The following is an 18,236-nucleotide window of genomic DNA, read 5'->3' on the forward strand; positions in this document are numbered from 1 at the left end:
CTAGCGGAGCATAGTGCCCTGGTCCCTCTCGCATGTGATCTCTTGGTGAGCCAGTTGACCATCATCGCCTCCAAAAGCTGTCTCTAGCCTAGATCCCTCTTTCCTCTACCCACATGTCCACCTGCCTTCTGGACACCTGCTCCTGGATGGATAGTCCCCAGACCCCTCAGATGTCACCTGCTCAAATGGACCATATCACCTTCCCCTAACCTGATCCTCCAGGCCTCCCCACATCACTGAAAAACACCCATCACCCAGGCCCAAAACTCTGGCATGATCTGGGATGCCTGCCTCTCTAGACCTCACATCCCATCGGTCACCCAGCCGTCCATTTTGCCTCCTGAACATCTCTTGAATGTCTCCATCTCTAGTGCCTCAGCTCTGGCGCAGGCCACCATGACCTTGGCAGGGAAATGATAGCAGCCTCCTTGCTGCCTCTACCTGCCCCCTCCAAGCACTGCCTGAATGACCTTGCAAAGCACAGATATGGCCACAGAATTCCCCAGCTTAAAGCCCAGGCTCCCCATCACCCTCCATGCTCCTTAGCCAGTCCCCAAAGCCTCTCATGGCTGACCTCATCCCCAACACATACACAATTCTCCCACCACATTAAGCTTCTGCTCCCCGCCAGCAAAGGAGGCTGCTCCTCCCTCCTGTACCTTGAACTCTGCTGTGCTCTCTGCCCCAGATGCTCCTCTAAAGACCCACCCCCTGCCTGCCTAGGGAGCCTCAACAACTTGCCCCATTCCTACAAAGCCCTTCCTAACCAGCACACACCTTCTCTCACACACATAAATGTGCACACAGACACAGTCACAGTCACACATTCACACTGGTGACATAAGAGGTGTAGAGACTCAGGGATGACCTGCCCTAATTGACAGTGAGTCCCCAAGCACAGGGACTGGGTGGCCTCACCTCTGTCCACCCTTCTGGAACCCCAAGGGCCGAGCACACACCAGGCTCCACAAAAGCTTGCTGAATATCTGGCAAATGAATGAATGCATGTATACATCCTATCTGAGGCATGTGAGCACAGGCGCAGTAAGGGGCAGACTTTATTCTGTCCCGTCACAGGAAGCTGGGGGGTGACGTTGCACACCAGAGAGCTGTAGCCATGGGGGCTGTGGGGTGGGGCGAGGGAAGCTTCTGTTTTTCTGCGTTTTGGGACTCGAACTGCATTACTTTCAAAAGTGGAACTAGCTGCACCATATGTGAGGAACTGGAGTTCACTATGGTTCTCACCACCCTCTGCCATCTATTAGAGGGATTTTTTTTCTCAGGCCAGAGCCCATCCCTTCAGGAATGTGGACTGCTCGAAGGTAGAAATGGTGATGATTCGGTGCTCTGCCCTAGCTCCCAGCCAGCACCAGCAGAGCGTATACTCAGGGAACTCAGACAGAGCCAAACTAATTAGGATTCGGTGAGCTGAATTGGAGCTCAGATGCTGCCCCTTCCTCTGACCATGGAAAGGCCCTGCCTTCCCTGAGCCTCAGGTGGTGCCTCTGTGAAATGGGTGTCAGCTGTGTCCTTCCTCCCCTGGCTCACTTGTTGCTGTGGAGAGGCCTGGCAGGCCTCTAGCACCCCGTGATCCTCGGAGGCTGTCACTCCCTCAAGGCCCCTGAACAGGGGGAGAGGGCCAGGTGAAGCCTCAGGTGTCCCGTCTGCTCACTGCAGCCCCATCCATGCCTGGCCCTGATGGATAAAGGATGGGGAACCAGGAGTGGTCACAGACAAGGAAAATAGGCAGTGATGGGTACTCAGAAGGGGTGAGTGGGAAGCCAGAGGACACAGGTTTCTTGGAGGAGGTGACATTTGAGCTGTTTTCCAAGTGGATAAGGGAGAGGAACATCCCAGGCAGAAGGGAGGCTGGGAGAAGAGACAGAGGCCAGAGAGTAGGGACCATGTCCAGGGATCCGCAGGGAGGCTGGTGTAGTGGAAACAGAGCAGGAAGGGCTGGCAGGACAGGTGGGAGATGAGGAGGTGAGGTCATCTAAGGCCAGATCTCCTGGGTCTTGGAGGCCTCACTACAGAGTCTGGACTTATCCTGAGGGCATTGGGGAACCAATATGACCTGACTTATGATTTAAAAGATCACTTGAGGGAATTCCCTGGTGGTCCAGTGGTTAGGACTCCATGCTTCCACTGCAGGGGGCCCAGGTTTGATCCCTGGTTGGAGAGCTAAGATCCCACAGGCCACAAGATGTGGCCAAAAAACCCCAAAAAGATCACTTGAGCTGTTGGATGGACAACAACTGTAGCGTACAAAGGAGGCGGCAGGGAGGCCAGAAAAGATGGTGGCCCAGACCCGGCTACCAGCTGTGACAATGCAGAGATGTGGCCAGACACTGGACAGAGAGACTGATTGACTCTGATGAGCAAGGGCGTTATCTATTAGAATTGGGAACTTCCTGGAAGTGGAATTCCAGAATTCCAGGCCAAGAAAGAGTTCCTCGGACAGTACCCTGGTGAGTCCCCACAATCACCGCTGCCTCATCAGAGTCTCAAGCAATGGCACAGGGACAACTCTGTGCCACTGCCACCCCAGGGGCCAGCATGCTGCCCAGCCCTGAATGGTCAGTGGGTGTTTGTTGAGTGAATTAATAAACAACAGAGTTCTAATAGTGGGAGGTGAGGTGCAGGGAGGGAACGAATCTGAAACATGTTAAGGAGGTAGAATCTACAGGACTAGGAGGCTGAATTAAGGTGGGGGTAGAGAGGGGGACGTCCAGGGTTCATGCATTTACTCATTCATTCAATCTCTCATTCGATAAATATTTCTTGAATTCCTACTATGAGCCAGGGACAGTGGTGATGAGGACATCTGTGGCCCCTGCCCCCACAGAGCTTAGAGACTCACAGTGAGGCAGGCTTAGGCACGTGAGCACACATGGGCACACATGCTACCTGGTGGTGATGGGTGACATGAAGGCATGAGTCCACAGGACATGGGGACAGAGAGTACCAAGGAGAGGCTGTCTTCAGAGAAGGTGGTCAGAGGATGCCTTGCTGAGGAGATGACTTTCCAGGTGGTCAGGGGCCAATTGGTGCCAGTTTTGAGAGCTCCAGAGAGGCCCAGCCTCACTCAGGTGGGAGCCTAGGTGGACAGTGGTGCTTTGCAGAGATGAGAACAAAGGAAGAAGAGTCCCTCTGGGGAAGGTCATGAGATCTGGTGGGTCATCCAGGGGCTCTGGAACAGGAGAGGGCTCTGGGCACAGGGGAAGGCTCAGGATGTTCATCAGTGGACGGATGAAGTCCTGAGACTGGATGATATTTTAGGGTGGGGGGAAACAGAAAGAAGAACCCAGTCTCTGGAAGCAATCCCCAGGTCTACTGACTACAGAAAAGGGGGTGCTGCAAAGGAAGGCAAAGAGGAGGGGCTGGAGAGGGGGAGAACTGGGAGAGGGTGAGGTGTGTCTCTGGTAAGAGCTAGCGAGGGAGAGGATGTCAGTGCCCCTTGCTGCCTCTAAAGGTGACAGACTACAGAGTGAACCCTGAAGGGTGGGGTTGGAGAGGACCGGTGTTGTCTTATTGATGGGAGGGGTGGGGGAGTGGAGCTGGCCCTTTTACCCCAGTGTGAGGTCAGCTATCAGCTCCACCGTAACCCACTCCAGGGGAGAGCCAGTATTCTAGCCCCCTTATTGGAAAGGACTGGGTTCTGGCCCCCTTGGACAACATGTACCCAGACCTTGCCAGGGTCCTCACCCATGCTTCCAGAGAAAGGCCCGAGACTCCACAGATGCCAGTACCCAGTGAGTGGTGACTGTGTGGCCTGGCTAAGAGCTCAGACTTACCGGTGCCAGATGGTGGCAGGAAGGACAGCCTGCCCCCACAGCAGGGAAACTGAGGCCGGCGGACGGGCAGGGCTCAGGGGCAGCGTCCAGACCCAGAAGGTGTCTGATGAGTAGCCTTCAGGCCTTCCTGTTCCCCTCTCTGAAACTGGCCCTGATCCCTTCCTCCAACCAACTCAACGCAGCAGTGCCCCTCCAGGACCTGTTTCACATATGGGGGCCTGAAAGGTCTCTAGAGCCCACGGAATTCAAGGAGGGAGCAGGCAGGCGAGGCTCTCCGGTGCACCCGGTTTTGGGGTCTGCATGGGAAAGAATGGTTCCTTCCTGCCTTTGCTAATGGTTCTCCGAAAGTCGCCCTATTCCCGCATATGTATCCGGATCCCGAGCGCTGAGAACTCCCACCGCCCGCGTGTCGTCCAGGGTTCCCCTCCCGCGCCCCGTCCCGTCCCGTACCGTCCCGTCCCGCCTCGCCCCGCCCCGTCAAGCTGGTGGACGCCGCCAGCCACCGGCCTGCCCCGTTAGCCGAGAGGGCGGAGCGAGCCGTGGGCGCCTCCAGGGGTGCGGGAGCCGCGGGAGCGCAGGGGGTGGGGCCCAGCTGGCCAGGGGAGGAGCGGGGCGTCTGGGCTGCAGGCGGCGGAGCAGAGGGAGGGGCGGGCAGCAGCGGCGGCGACCGCGGCAGCTGCGGCGCGACCTAGCCGGGCAGCGACCAGTGCACGGAGAGCGCGAAGTCCGCGCAGCCCAGCGCAGCCATGTGAGTGTCCCCGCCGTTTCCGGGGGCCGCGGGCAGGGCGGGGGTCGGGCGCGGCGGTTCTGGTGCCTCCCCCGCCTGGGGAGTCCCGGATCTGCTGCCCCGGCTGAGGCCCTGTCCCGTATCGCCCCATCCCCGGGACCCAGGCCTCGCGGTGTCGTTCCTCCCCTCCTCTCGGGCGCGGAGGACGCCCACAAAAGCCGCCGCCTCTGGGCCTGCCGCACCCGGCGCTGCCTCCTTCCCTCCCGCGGCAAGGCCCAGGCGGCCTGTGCCCCGGGGCTCTGGGGTGGGCCAGGCCTGAGGGTGGGCCCTTGGCGCCAGCCTGGGCCCTGGCACGGACGCTCACCGGGAGCCCCACTGCCCTCGCCGTAGGAGAGACTGAGCTGGGAATGGGGAGAGGGCGACGAGGGGTGCAGGCCCGCCTCCGAGATGAGCTAATCTCTCTGGCCCCACCGGCTGGCCTAAGCCGCTTTGGGCCCCGACCCGAGGTGGCCGATCCGGCCTCGGGCTGGGCTCTTCGTGCAAATCTGGCGCGGCCCAGGCCGGAGAGGATAGCCCCGGCGCCGTGGGGGAACAGACCCTGTACCTGGAAATGAGAGGCTGGTGTGGAAACTCTGCAAGCAGCCAGGCCTGGGCAGCCTGCAGAACCGGTTTGGGGAAGGGGCTGCTCACCAGGGCTAGGGGTCTGGGTAAGCCTGGCTTCAGCACCCTCTGTTCTCCTCTCCCCGTTAGGCCTCAGTCCAGCCTCCAAGACTGACCCATCTCAGCCAGTTCTGGGTTGCTTCTAATATGTGTCCAGGCTGGCTGGCCGAGCACCTACTGTGTGCAGTCCAGTGTAACAATAACGGTGGGCCATCTGTGGGGCTTGCCCTGGGCCTGCATCGCTCAGTGCCGGCACAGCCTTCTGAGGAGGGTTACCAGATGATCTGGCAAATGCAGAAACTGGCCCAGAGAGGTTAAGTAATATTCTGAAGGTCACACAGCTGGTTTGGAGAGAGGTGGGAATTAGACCCAGATCTGAATTCTTGCCACTGCACTATCCGCTTCCCCGGCATGGGGGGTAGCGGCGGGGATGGGTGGGCGGGGAGAGAGATGAGAACTGGAGAGTGAGGTACAAAACCTCCCTGTCAAAAACAATAAACAAACAAAAACAACCCAACAAAAAAAACCTCTCTGTCCTGCGTCCTGTGGGGCAGCAGCTGCAGAGGGGTACCTGGAAATGGGGGGGGATGAGGGGAGCACACAGGGCGCTGGGCTGGGTCCTCCCCCGGTGGAAAAGCTGGCGGGGAGGACGCGGCTGAGTCACTGCGGGCCCCTCGCTTCAGCTCGGACTAGCGCCTCTGCCAGGCCCGGCCCGGGGGAGGCCACAAGGCTTCCAGTGCGCCGCCGTCCGGGAATGTGACCAGCTGACCAGGGAGGGGGCCGGCAGGAAGTGAGGCCACCCGGCCGCCTCCGCCCGGTTCCGGGGTGGGGGGGTCCCAGGCCGCACCTCGCCCCCCTCCCTCCCTGCTCCCGCAGCTGCGGCATGACGTCAGCAGCCGGGTTTGGGGCAGTTGCCATGGAGACAGGGGCAGGCTCAGGAGGGACCCCATTCTTCCTTGAAGCCGCCCCTTGCCCGGGTTATTTTTAGCGTCTGTTTACCTCAATCCTGGGCGGCCCTGCGGTGGGGCGGGGCTGGACTGGAGACTCCCGGGAAAGCGGCTGGCCTGGCATACCACTGAGCTGGGCAGCACAGGTGGCGGGACCTCCTGACCCACACAAGTGCACCAGTTTTGGCGTGTAGAGGGTATTAGAGGCCGCGGGATCTGGGGCCACGCAAGCGGGCAGAGTTCCATTCCTAGCTGCCCCGAGCTGGCTATGCTGCGGGCCCCATCACCCTTGAGACCTGGGTTCTTTCCCATGTCCAGAACAGACTTCAGGGCTGCCATAAGTCCAGATAATCCCCTGGCTCTTATCAGCCAGCCTCTCCCCCACCCCATTTGAGGTGGCCCCTCTCCCTTTGCTCAAGGGGATCTGCTCTTTCCCTTTCCCCACCCCCAGCAGGGGAGATCTTGCCTATTCACCCCCTGGAATTGTCACTTAGATTGATATTCTGATGGTCATCTGGACCAACAGTTATACATCCTGGTCCCTGTGGCAGAAGCCCAGAGAAAGAAAATTGATGGGACAGTCAGCCTACTCTGAGTCCAGCCCACCTACTCAGTTCTAGAATCCTAGGGAACCCCCACCCTGCCCCATTCTCAGAGGGCAGAACCCCACCTGCTGATACAATCAGAAAGTAAGGAATGGAAAAGGAAATTGTCTATGAGGTAGAGGAGTTGGGGTAGATAGAGACTTGAAATCTACTCCTCCAGCAGCTCAGGATCTACCTGTATCTGGGCAACCCAGTTCAATCAGTCCCCAACTCATAATCAGCTCCTGCCTTCCTTCATTGCTTTGGTGCAGGGCGCAGAGGGTACAGCAGTGAGCAAAGCAGACAGGCCTCAGCCCCCAGAGTTCACAATCTGGTTGGAAGACAGACCCTAAAGCAGAACTGACAACTGAGTTATGTGGCCTCAGGGATCAGAGAGAGGAAACTATGAGGCACCTTAAAGGGGGACCCAATCCAAGGCAGGCTTCTTGGAGGAAGAAGTAGTAGGGTAAGACTTGAAAAAAGAGAGGGAGCTGGTCAGGCTGAGAGTAGTGGGAAGAGGATATAGAATCAATGAGAGCTGCTGCTTAAATGCTGAAGAGCCTTACAGGCATGGAGAGAATTCACAGTATCTGGAACAGAACGATCATGGGGGGAACAGAGGACTGTGAGGGGAGGAGGAAGGTATATGAGGGAAGGGACAGAGCCTGAAGGTCTTGTGGGTCATGTTAGAGAGTCTGGACTTTATCCTTGGGGTAGAGGAATGCCCATGGATGTTTCACAAGAGTTAGAATAGAGGGAAGTTAAAGATTTAGAGTCCTGGGGTTTGAATCCTGGCCCTACCACTTAACAGCTGTGTAATCTTGGGCAGATTAATAATTGTTAATAACATCAGTTAACATTTGTTGTGTGTTTACAGTGAGGTACTGTGTCCACCCCAACTTCTGTACTCCACATACAATTCTCCCTTCCCTGAACACTCCCAGTAGAGGAAGTATCTCATTTCATCCTCCCAACAGCCCTGTGAGATAGTTGTTATTATTATTGTCGTTATCCTCGTTTAACAGATGGATATCTGCAGCCCCAAAAGGTTAAGAAATGTCTTGCCCAAAGTCACACAGCCAGTTAGTCTCAGGTTTCTCATCTGTGAAGTGGGGCTAGTAGGACACACCCCATAGGTTTGTTGCCAGAATTAAATGAGATGATGTTTGTTAATTAAGCACAGTGCCTGGCATAGAAAGCACTTGATAAAGGACAGTTTTTAGCATTGTCAGGTGACTGGAATTTCCAGAGGGGCAATGCTGTTATTGAATAGATCATTGTGGGTTAGCACGGAGACAGGGAACCCAATAGGAAGCTGCTGTAGGGTTCTAGGTGAGAATTGGTGATGGCTTGGCCTTGAGTTCCAGCTATGGGGGTGGAGGTGAGGGGGCAGATTCCAGAGACGGCAGGAGTGGGTGGCTGAGTAGATGTGGGGGTAACAGAGGCTGAGGGACCCACGATGATTCCTAGTTTCTGTCTTGAACAACTGGATAAATAGATGGTGGGGCTGTCGTGGAGAGGTTAAGACTGGGGAGAGTCAGGTTTGAGGAGGAAAGTGGTGACTTTAGTTTGGGGACTTCAAACTTAGCACAACCCTAATAACCCACTCCACATTGTCACTCAGCTTCCAGGAGGTATCAAGCAGGCAGCTGGATAAACAGGCCTGGTGCTCAGAAGAACGGTTTGGGCAAGGAAAAGATATGGAAGCTGGCAACATTTAGATGGCATTAAGCTGTGGGAGATGTACCCAGCCCATGAGTGGGGAGGATGAGGCCCATTCGGGGATGGGGAGAAAGACAGATCCTCTGGGAAAATAAGATGTGCAGCCAGAGAGATAGGTGGAAAGCCAGAGGCATGTTGCCTCTTGAAATCCAAGACAAGGAAAGGCTCAAGGAAGAGGAAGAGAACTACACAGTGAAAAGCTTTGCTGAGATCAAGCAGGATAAGGACCAAACATTGGACGACACTGGATTCAGCAATGGGGAAGTCACTGGTGACCTTGTCCCGACCAGTCAGGGGAGTACTGGGTACAGAAGCTGGACCAGGATAGGAAGAAGAGTGGGTGGGTTTAGAGAGGAAATGGAGGTAGACACCTCTTCAAGAAACTTGGCTCTAAAAGAGCCAAATAGGGTGAGGGGTAGGGTAGCTAGAAAGAGACTGGGAGTCCACAGAGGGGTCATTTCTTTTTGTAGTTATTTATTTAAAGTTAACTTTATACTGAAATATAATATTCACACAGAAAGGGTACATGTCCTAAGTGTACAGCTCACAAGACATTTTCACAAAGGAACACACCCATATAGGATCAGGAAATAGAACCCAGATTAGGAAACAGAACATAATCAGTACCCTGTCAGCCCCCTTGTGCTCCCTTCCAGTCACTACTCCCCAGGGGTAGTGTCACTACTATTAATAGTCACTACTATTCTGACTCTGTCACCATAGATTAAGTTGAACTGTTTTTGAACTTTATATCAAGGAATTCAAACATATATCCTCTCTTGTGGTCTTGCTTTTTTCACTCAACATTATGTCTGTAGGATTCATCCGTATCGTTGCATGTGGTTGTATATTGTTCATTCTTTTTGTTGTACAGCATTGCATTATCTACTGATGGGCATTTGGATAGTTTCCAGGGTTGTTTTCATCTTTTTTGAGGGAGTGACTTGAGCTTGTTTGAGGCTTGTGGAGAAAGTTTGCAACACTCATCTTCCATGGGAAGGGAGAGAGATGGCTAAGGTCACACGTGAGGATTTCCCGCATGGGAAACAAAAGCCTGGCTGAGGCTGAGATTTGCTCTTTTCCAGCCCAGCTGCTGTGCCAAGACCTCTGGCCGCTCCCGCCAGCCTGTGCACAGGTGCAGAGAAGGCAGGGGGTTGGGTTGCCCAGGGTTGGTTTCTGCCAGGTAAGAGAGAAGCCCAGGGTGCTGGGGATATTGGTAGCAGGCGAGCAGGCTGGAGTGGTGGCTGCAGATCCAGGCTGGGGAGGAGGGTGTGCAAGGAAGGTAGGGAAGAGAAGGTAGGAGGGAACTGGCAGAGTGAAAGGAAGCAGAGGCGGATTGTGAGCTCTGTGCAGGGCGATGTCTGTGCAATTCCGGCTGTTATCTCCAGAGACTTGCGTAGGGTTGTCACTTAGTAAATAGTTGAATAAATGAGCTGAGGGCTCAAGAGGTCACAGGTAGAAGGCAGGTGAGGTGGGGGTGATGGAGATGTGGTTCTGATTTAGGAAAGGGGCATTCCAGAGCCAGGTGATGAGACTGGGCTGTTCTCATGGAGGGTGGCTGCAGGGAGCAGAGAGGCCAGTGTTGGGTGGGCAATCCATGGGAATGCATAGCTGCCAGCATAGGGTGCACAGCACCCAGTCTTCAAGGAGGGAGGGGGAGATAGCATTTCTCAAACTAGGATCCTTGGACATCTTGCATCTGAATCTGTAAGGGGGTGGTGGGCTGGTTGGAAATGCAGACCCCTGGGCCCACCCCAGCCTCTTGGGGAAAAAGTAAGCCCAGTGCAGCAGAATTGAGCATGGTGGCTATGGTGGCCTTTATCCAGGCTAGAGTTGGATAGGGATAGTCAATGAAGAGATACTGGGGGCAGGAAAGGGCCAACACCAAGGGGATTCAGTCCATGTGAGGTGGGGGCCAGAAGGATGGGGCCTCTGCCCTAGGATGCAGCTTCTGCCAGAGAGAAGGGCCTGATTGGGCAATGGGACCCGATCCTCTACCCTGTGGCCTGGGGGTAGAGAGGGTGTCCAGACTGAGCATCCCCTCTGAGGGTGGAGGGATGGGGGTGGTGCATGGTGCTATGGGACTCTCTGCACCCAGCTGCTTCTCTTCCTTCTCTCGGCGGCAACACATAATATGGGGTTGATCCAGTCCCCTACTTTTAGCTACTTCTCAGCCTCCAAACCCCCTCATGCTCAGTGCTTCTCTGCCGTCCTTTGGCACAGTCCCTCCACTCAGCACCCCCAGCCCTTCCTTCCACTCTCTCAGCCCCTGCTCTCTAGCCTTCACACACTCAGAACCCCAACTCTAAGCCCTCTGTGTCCAGCTCTCCCTCAGCACCCCTCAACAGCCACTCCATGAGGCCCCTGTGCTAACTGCACCCAATTCAGCCCCACCCGGTGTCCTCACTCTGTTTATCCCTCCATATTCACCGCTGCCCTCGACTCCCTTTACCCACACTCCTGACCCAACCGAGAAGACCCCCGTAAGTCCCCTGCCTGAGGGGAACCTCCAGTCACCCCTCCCAGAGGCTGGGAGGGGGGCCAAGGGCCCGGTGCCCCCGTGGTCCGGCCGGTCCCGCCCCATCCCGGCGGGCTGAGTCAGGCGGCAGGAACTGGGCGGGGGGCGGCGCCGGGAGGAGCTGAAGCAGGAGCCAGAGTCGCTGGGAGCGAGCGCGGAGCCCAGCCCGGCCGGCACCGAGTGGCCCTGGGCCGGCGGGGACACGGGGGGCAAGCGCGGGGCTTGGAGGGCTGTCCCGGACCTACCATGAACTCCAAGAAGAGAGGTAGGACCTGGTCCGGGGCTGCGGAGGCTCCGGGGCTGGTCCCAGGGGGCTGCGGGCCGCGTTCTGGGGGCCTGGGGCGTGTGTTTCGCCGGAGCGGTGTGGGGGTCTGCGGAGGATCTCTTCCTGCTAAGGTCACGGGCGAAGGCTGCTGTCTGTGACTCAGTTTCCCGGTTGGAGTCTCAGGAAAGTGGAGGGGGCGGGGCAGTTCTCGGCACTGCCCCCCACCCTGGGAATCCCCCGGCTCTGGGCATCGGGAGGGCTCTGGCGTCTGGGCGCCTCGGAGCGGGTGGGGGCTGGAGGGGAGCAGCTTCCGCGGGGCGGGCCGGTGTGGGGAGCCCAACCTGCACAGGCCGGGCCTGCCAGGCAGCTCCGCTGGGCTCAAAGCACGCACCCCGCCCCGCCCCGTGACCTCCTGCGGCCTCTTGGGGTGTGGGCGTGGGAGCTCCTGGTCCACTTGGGGGGAGGAGGTCAGGGCAGGGCTGGGGAGCCCGCCCCACCCCCGGGTAAACAGGCGCTTCCGCACATTCTTCGCACGCCCCTCCCCTTTCCTGCCCCTTCGCAGCCCGGGGAGGGTCCCAGTGCGACCCCCCTTCCTGCCCCGCGCGGCAGGCGGAGCCTGCACCTCTGCAGGAAGTGGGGGTGTAGCCGAGGCCACGCTGAGTCCGACACCGAGTCACCCGCGGCCGCCCTGTCATAAGCACCAGGGCCGCTGGGGTTCGGACTCCAGCCTCAGGCCGTGGCCGGCAGGACTGAGATACAGAGTCTGGGCCGCGGGGAGGGGGCTTCAAGGGCCTGATTGGCGCTGGACACCCGCCCTCGCCACCCCCAGGGAGCCCCGCGCGGACTCGTTCCATGATGTCCCTGTCGGTGAGGCCGCAGCGCCGCCTGCTCAGCGCCCGGGTCAGTAGGAGCCAGTCCTTCGCAGGCGTCCTCGGCAGCCAGGAGCGGGGGCCCAGGTACGCGGCAGAGGGGGGCTAATGGGGTCAAGAGAGTCTGACCGGGTTGGAGTGTGCAAGTGAGGGTTTGGGGGATGACTTCTTGCCCCTTCCTGAGTGCAGTCTCTTCTTCAGGAGCTTCCCAGCCTTCAGTCCCCCGGGGCCCCCACGGAAGCCCCCAGCGCTCTCCCGAGTATCCAAGATGTTTTCAGTGGCGCACCCGGCCCCCAAGGTCCCGCAGCCTGAGCGGCTGGACCTGGTGTACGCGGCACTCAAGCGAGGCCTGACGTAAGCAGTGCCCTCCCAATGCCTTGTCCCATGATCCCTCCCTAAGTCCTCATTCCCTTTCTGCTAGTAGGAACCTTCCCCAGCCTCACACCCTCTCCTCACTGCCTGTTCCCTGGGCAGGTAGAAGCTGGAGAGGTAAGATAACTCTTGTGGTCACCCCTTTCCCCAGGGCCTATTTGGAAGTGCACCAGCAGGAACAGGAGAAACTCCAAAGACAGATAAGGGAGTCCAAGAGGAATTCCCGCCTGGTAAGTGAAGGGTTCGCATCCTGTATGCCCAGGATTAATATGCCCTTTGCTCTTGTGGTGTGGGGGGCTGGGCAACACCAGCCCTGGGTGACATCAGAGCTGTTTTCTGGGGTGACTTAGGCCAGGTGTGACTAGAAAAGTGGGTATCAGGAAAGGCTGGGGAGTTTCTCTCCTCAGCTTTCCCAGGCTGCATGTACTTTCTGCCTGGGACCCAGTGCCTGTCCATGGGAGCTTCCAGTGGGTTGGGTCAAACCCCACAGACATGGACAGCAGAAGATTATGTTGTAGTGGTACTGAGGGAGAGCCATGGTTCTTCCTGGGGAACAGGTCAGGGCTTCCCAGAGGAAGAAACATTTCTGCTGGGTCTTGAAGCATGAACAGGAGTTCCCCGGTAGAGGGAACCATGCATGAGGAGGCACAGAGCTCTCTTCCTAGGGGTTGTAGAAAAGGCAGTGGGCCAGGGGAGGGATCCCATGGAAGAGGTGGGGGGAAGAGTACTAGAGGGGTCTTGGGGACCAAATCTATGACACCAGCAAAGGCCAGGCACGTGGGAAGGTAGGTCAGTCCCTGCTTTGACTGGAATGGCTGTGGACCGTGGTGTGAGAGGGAGGAAGGCTGTGATGAAAAGGAGCTAGGTAGGTCTGGGTGAGCAACTGCCCCTGCTGGAGTACTTCCCCTACCTCTTAATGCCCCCCTCATCTCTACCCGCAGGGCTTCCTGTATGACTTGGACAAGGTGAGTGTATAGAGAACGGTGTTGAAAGAGGTTGGCTCAGGGGGAGGTAAAGGGCCCTGGGCCTCAGGCTTCTCCTAACGCACCTCTCCCCCAGCAAGTCAAGTCCATTGAACGCTTCCTACGACGGCTGGAGTTCCACGCCAGCAAGGTACTTGTGCAGCATGCGTGTGTGCTTGCAGCGTGGGGTGGGGGATTGGGTATCACAGGGAGATGGGATGATGCTAGGCCCTGGGTGAGCAACCCCAGTAGTGAGTCTCAATCCCCCCTCTGCCACCCCACTCATCTGCCCAGATCGATGAGCTGTATGAGGCATACTGTGTCCAGCGGCGTCTCCGGGATGGCGCCTACAACATGGTCCGTGCCTACAGCACCGGCTCCCCAGGGAGCCGTGAGGCCCGGGACAGCCTGGCCGAGGCTACTCGGGGGCATCGGGAGTACACAGAGGTGAGGGATGTGTGCCAGTGAGGCAGAGGCACAGAGTGTGGCAGAGCTGGTGAGAGGGGACTGGTTCTTGACCTCCTCCTGTCCCTGCCCATCCCCCTCAGAGCATGTGCCTGCTGGAGAGCGAGCTGGAAGCACAGCTGGGAGAGTTCCATCTCCGGATGAAAGGTACCAAGTGGTGAGGCCGACTGGTGGCGGAGAGAGGGAGGTGTGTGCCTGAGACCCCTGGACCCCGTTCATCTCCTTCTCCCCCACTCCCAGGGCTGGCCGGCTTCGCCAGGCTATGTGTGGGCGATCAGTATGAGGTAGGAGGATGGGCAGGGAAGGGCTGGGATGGCAGGGTCGCAACACCAAGGGCTGCTTCATCCTGCCTCTTCCCCTAGATCTGCATGAAATATGGGCGTCAGCGCTGGAAACTACGGGGCCGCATAGAGGGTAGTGGAAAGCAGGTGTGGGACAGTGAGGAAACCGTCTTTCTTCCTCTGCTCACGGAGTTCCTGTCCATCAAGGTGATGTCTCTGCCCAGAACCATAGGACACCAAGATCCTGTGACTCTATGACCCTGTGAACCCCTTATGATCCTCATGACCCTGAGACCCTTACCCCTGTGACCCGCATCTGGTTCCATGGCCCTGTGAATGTGTGACCCCTTGACCTTCATGACCCTGTGATTTCCTTGTGACCTCCTGACCTTGTGAATATATGACCCCTGAACTCTCATGAGGCTGTGGCTCGCACGACCTCGATGACTACAAATTTAGACCCCTGTGGTCCCCATGCTCCCAGGCTGCTTCGAGCCTCCATGGCCCCATTACCCTGAGAACTCCATTCCCTGTAACTTCCTCATGGCCCGATGACCCTGTGACTGTCACATAACCTCTATGCAAATTCAGACCTCTGATCTCCCACAATCTCATGACTCCTACACCCTTGTGACCCCACCATGCATTCTTGGCTACAGGTGACAGAACTGAAGGGCCTGGCCAACCATGTGGTTGTAGGCAGCGTCTCCTGTGAGACCAAGGATCTGTTCGCCGCCCTGCCCCAGGTTGTAGCTGTGGACATTAATGACCTTGGCACCATCAAGCTCAGCCTGGAAGTCACGTGGAGGTTGGTGGGGCTGAGGGGCTTGGAGACGGGGCTGGGGCTTGATGTTAGCAGCTGCTAACAGCTTCTTCCCTCTCCAGTCCCTTCGACAAGGATGACCAGCCCTCAGCCACTTCTACTGTCAACAAGGCCTCCACAGTCACCAAGCGCTTCTCCACCTACAGCCAGAGCCCACCAGACACGCCCTCACTTCGGGAACAGGCCTTCTATGTGAGTCACATCCCGGGCTCAGCCCCCCACCCAGGGGTTTGCTGGGGGTGATCCTGAGATGTCCTTTTCTCTCTCCTAGAATATGCTGAGGCGGCAGGAGGAGCTGGAGAATGGGACAGCGTGGTCCCTGTCATCCGAATCTTCCGATGACTCCTCTAGCCCACAGCTCTCAGGCACTGTGCGCCACTCCTCAGCCCCCAGGCCCCTGGTGCAGCAGCCTGAGCCTCTGCCCATCCAGGTTGCCTTCCGTAGGGCTGAGACCTCCACTTCTGGGACCGTGGATGAGGAGAGGGCCATGGCCCCAGCCCTGGCCAATGGGCATGCCCCCTACAGCCGGACTCTGAGCCATATCAGTGAGGCCAGTGTGGATGCTGCCCTGGCTGAGGCTTCAGTGGAGGCTGCAGGCCTAGAAAGTCTAGTCCGGGGACCCAGCCCACCTGCACCCACAGATCCCACACATGGGGAGCACCCTAGTCCTGTCCTTTCTGCCCTGGACCCTGGCCATTCTGCCACAAGCCCCACTCTCAGTACAACAGGCCCCGCCCACACATCTACAGACTCTGCCCCTTCTGCACACCTAGACTCAGTTAACAAGAGCATAAATTCTAGCTCTCCTGAATTGCCAGACCCCACCCACACCACTACAAGCTCCACCTCTAGTGCCATAAGCCCTACCCATAGTGCTCCAAGCCTCACTCACACTACTACAAGTTCTACCCACAAGACTGTGGTCTCTACCGTCACTATTACAGGCCCTACCCCCAGTACCACAGGGCCAGTCCAGACCACCACAAGTCCCACCCACAAGCCAATGCTTTCTACCCTCACTCCTGCAGCTCCTGCCCCCAATACTACAGACCCAGTCCAGACCACTACAAGCCTCGGCCACACTGTCACAAACCTGACACACACTGTCACAAGCCCCACCAGCAAGCACATGATCTCTACCCTCTCTACTGCAGGCCCTACCCCCAGTACCACAGACCCAGCCCAGACTACCACAAGCCCCACCCATACTACCACTAGCACCACCCACACTACTGCAAGCCCTACCCACACCACCATAAGCCCCACCCACACTGCTACAAGCCCCACCCATACCACAATAAGCCCCGCCCATACAGTAATAAGCCCCGCCCACACTACTGCAAGCTCTACCTACACCACCACAAGCAGTACCCACACTACTGCAACCCCTACTCACACAGCCAGGATTTCAACTCACACCGCTACACCCAATGCTAAGGACCCAGTCCAGATCACCAGGAGTCCTACCCATTCTGTCACAAGTCCCACCCTTATAACTGTAAGCCCTTCCACTTTTCTAGACCTTGACATGCTCTCCAACCCCTCTGCAAACACAGACCCTCCCCTCCCAGGCATCGACCCCCTGTCCTGTAGCTACGCAGCCTCCACTTCCTGCACTCAGGCAGACCCCATAGCCCTCAGCACCTCCCACCCAAGTCCTACCTGTTCCAGTTGGGAACCCCTCACAAGCCCTTCCCCAAAACTCCCAGAAGCCATCCACCAGAGCCCAAGTCCCCCTCCCTCACCCCTAGCCCCTGTGCCCCAGCATTCAGACCCTAGAGTGGCCAGGGTTGCCCAGGCCCCAGTTCCAGGGGCAGCTGGAGGTGCTGGGGACAGGAAACTGGAAGAGGCACTGGGGGCCCTAATGGCTGCCCTGGATGACTATCGTGGCCAGTTTCCTGAGCTGCAGGGCCTGGAGCAGGAGGTGACCCGGCTGGAGAGTCTGCTTATGGTGAGGAGGGCTGGGCTGGTTTGCGGCAGCGCAGGGAGGGCAGCCAGGCAGGGGCGACAGCTCTGACGCCCTTCACAACCCCAGCAGAGACAAGGCCTGACTCGCAGCCGGACCTCCAGTCTTAGCATCACTGTGGAGCATGCCCTGGAGAGCTTCAGCTTCCTCAATGAAGATGAAGATAATGACAGTCCTGGGGACAGGTGAGAGGGGCTAGGAGCGGGGGAAGAGGGGAGGTGAGTAGCAGGTGAAGGAGAAAGGCGAGAAAGGGGAACAGGTGAGGTGAGGCCAGGGGGAGCATGTAAAGAGAGCAGTAAGATGGGTGGTGGGCTCGAGGGAGGTGGGTGGGAGGGGATGGACTTGCTGGCGGGTACATCTGTGTTCACCCCTCCCATGTACCCCTCGTGTGTCCTTGTTGCTCATGTTTTCAATCCCATCTGTATCCCCAGTGCTTCTGGTCACCTTCCTCCTCATCCCTGCAGTGTCTGCCTCCTCCGTCGGTCCCCACCAGCTCCTGAGCCTCCAGCTCCTCCTCTCTTCCTTGGCCTCACCTTGAACCTACCCTGTGAACGAGCCTTTACTGTGCCTCCCCATGCATCCTGTGCCCCCCAGCATCAACCCCCTCTGTCTGGACCCCAGCTTTCCCAGAGACCCTGGTCCCTTGGCTCTTTGTCCCAGAGTGGCCTTTGCCGATTCCCAGTTGAAGGTCATGCCCGGCCCCTCCTCCCTCCGCTGCTGCCCAGGTTATGGCCCCGTGCCCTGCGCCCCTTGGGCCGTAACCCCTTGCAGTCCACATTGCGTAGACCATCCCGCCTGCAACCCTACTCCCGCCCATCCAAGCCCCGGCGGCCCCAGAGGTCCCAGCAGTCCTAGCTGGAGGTAGCCCTGGGCAGACAGGCTCTGGAGACCCCTGCTACCACCTGCTGGTCCCAGCCCTTTCCTCCTTCTGGAAGTCCTCCGTGAACTTACCCATTGTCTGTTGTTTGTGCATGATGTGTTCTTCTGTTCTGGGATGGGGGGAACTTAATAAAAATACTCTGGTGACCAGATGATGATGTGTGCTCCTGGGGCGGTTGACCCCATTTTTCTCTCAGGCCCCCAAACAGCCCGGAGCCTGGGGCTGAGGACAGCCTCGACTCACCTAGTGCCCGACCCCTCAGCACGGAGTGTCCAGCTCTGGACACTGCCTTGGTCCAGCACCTGTACCACTGCAGCCACCTCCTGCTGGTGAGGCTAGTGGTATTCCCCCACCCTTCCCTTGTAGCCCCTTCCCCCAGGGAGCCCTACACTTCAATCCTG

At 57.9% G+C, this 18,236-nt stretch overlaps 1 protein-coding gene across 9 annotated transcripts in view; it reads left to right on the top strand.

Moving 5' to 3' along the window:
* RIPOR1 (RHO family interacting cell polarization regulator 1) overlaps nucleotides 1-18,236 on the top strand; it is a 31,128-nt gene that overhangs the window by 10,576 nt on the left and 2,316 nt on the right. For 2 of the 9 annotated variants that reach the window (XM_082439558.1, XM_082439557.1), the window contains exons 2-15: nucleotides 12,047-12,173; nucleotides 12,288-12,440; nucleotides 12,610-12,688; nucleotides 13,400-13,423; nucleotides 13,518-13,571; nucleotides 13,715-13,867; nucleotides 13,969-14,032; nucleotides 14,126-14,169; nucleotides 14,248-14,373; nucleotides 14,826-14,974; nucleotides 15,052-15,181; nucleotides 15,261-16,940; nucleotides 17,025-17,140; nucleotides 18,032-18,164. In XM_082439558.1, coding sequence (XP_082295684.1) covers nucleotides 12,070-12,173; nucleotides 12,288-12,440; nucleotides 12,610-12,688; nucleotides 13,400-13,423; nucleotides 13,518-13,571; nucleotides 13,715-13,867; nucleotides 13,969-14,032; nucleotides 14,126-14,169; nucleotides 14,248-14,373; nucleotides 14,826-14,974; nucleotides 15,052-15,181; nucleotides 15,261-16,940; nucleotides 17,025-17,140; nucleotides 18,032-18,164 — 3,009 coding nt within the window. In that variant the 5' untranslated portion in view covers nucleotides 12,047-12,069. Of the gene's footprint in view, nucleotides 1-4,408; nucleotides 4,543-8,136; nucleotides 11,218-12,046; nucleotides 12,174-12,287; nucleotides 12,441-12,609; nucleotides 12,689-13,399; nucleotides 13,424-13,517; nucleotides 13,572-13,714; nucleotides 13,868-13,968; nucleotides 14,033-14,125; nucleotides 14,170-14,247; nucleotides 14,374-14,825; nucleotides 14,975-15,051; nucleotides 15,182-15,260; nucleotides 16,941-17,024; nucleotides 17,141-17,386; nucleotides 18,006-18,031; nucleotides 18,165-18,236 lie in introns of those variants that run through there. The other 7 variants (XM_082439556.1, XM_082439559.1, XM_082439555.1 and 4 more) reach the window with 7 other exon arrangements.

This window comes from Balaenoptera physalus (assembly GCF_965194825.1).
Source record: "Balaenoptera physalus genome assembly, chromosome: 19".
NCBI lineage: Eukaryota > Metazoa > Chordata > Mammalia > Artiodactyla > Balaenopteridae > Balaenoptera > Balaenoptera physalus.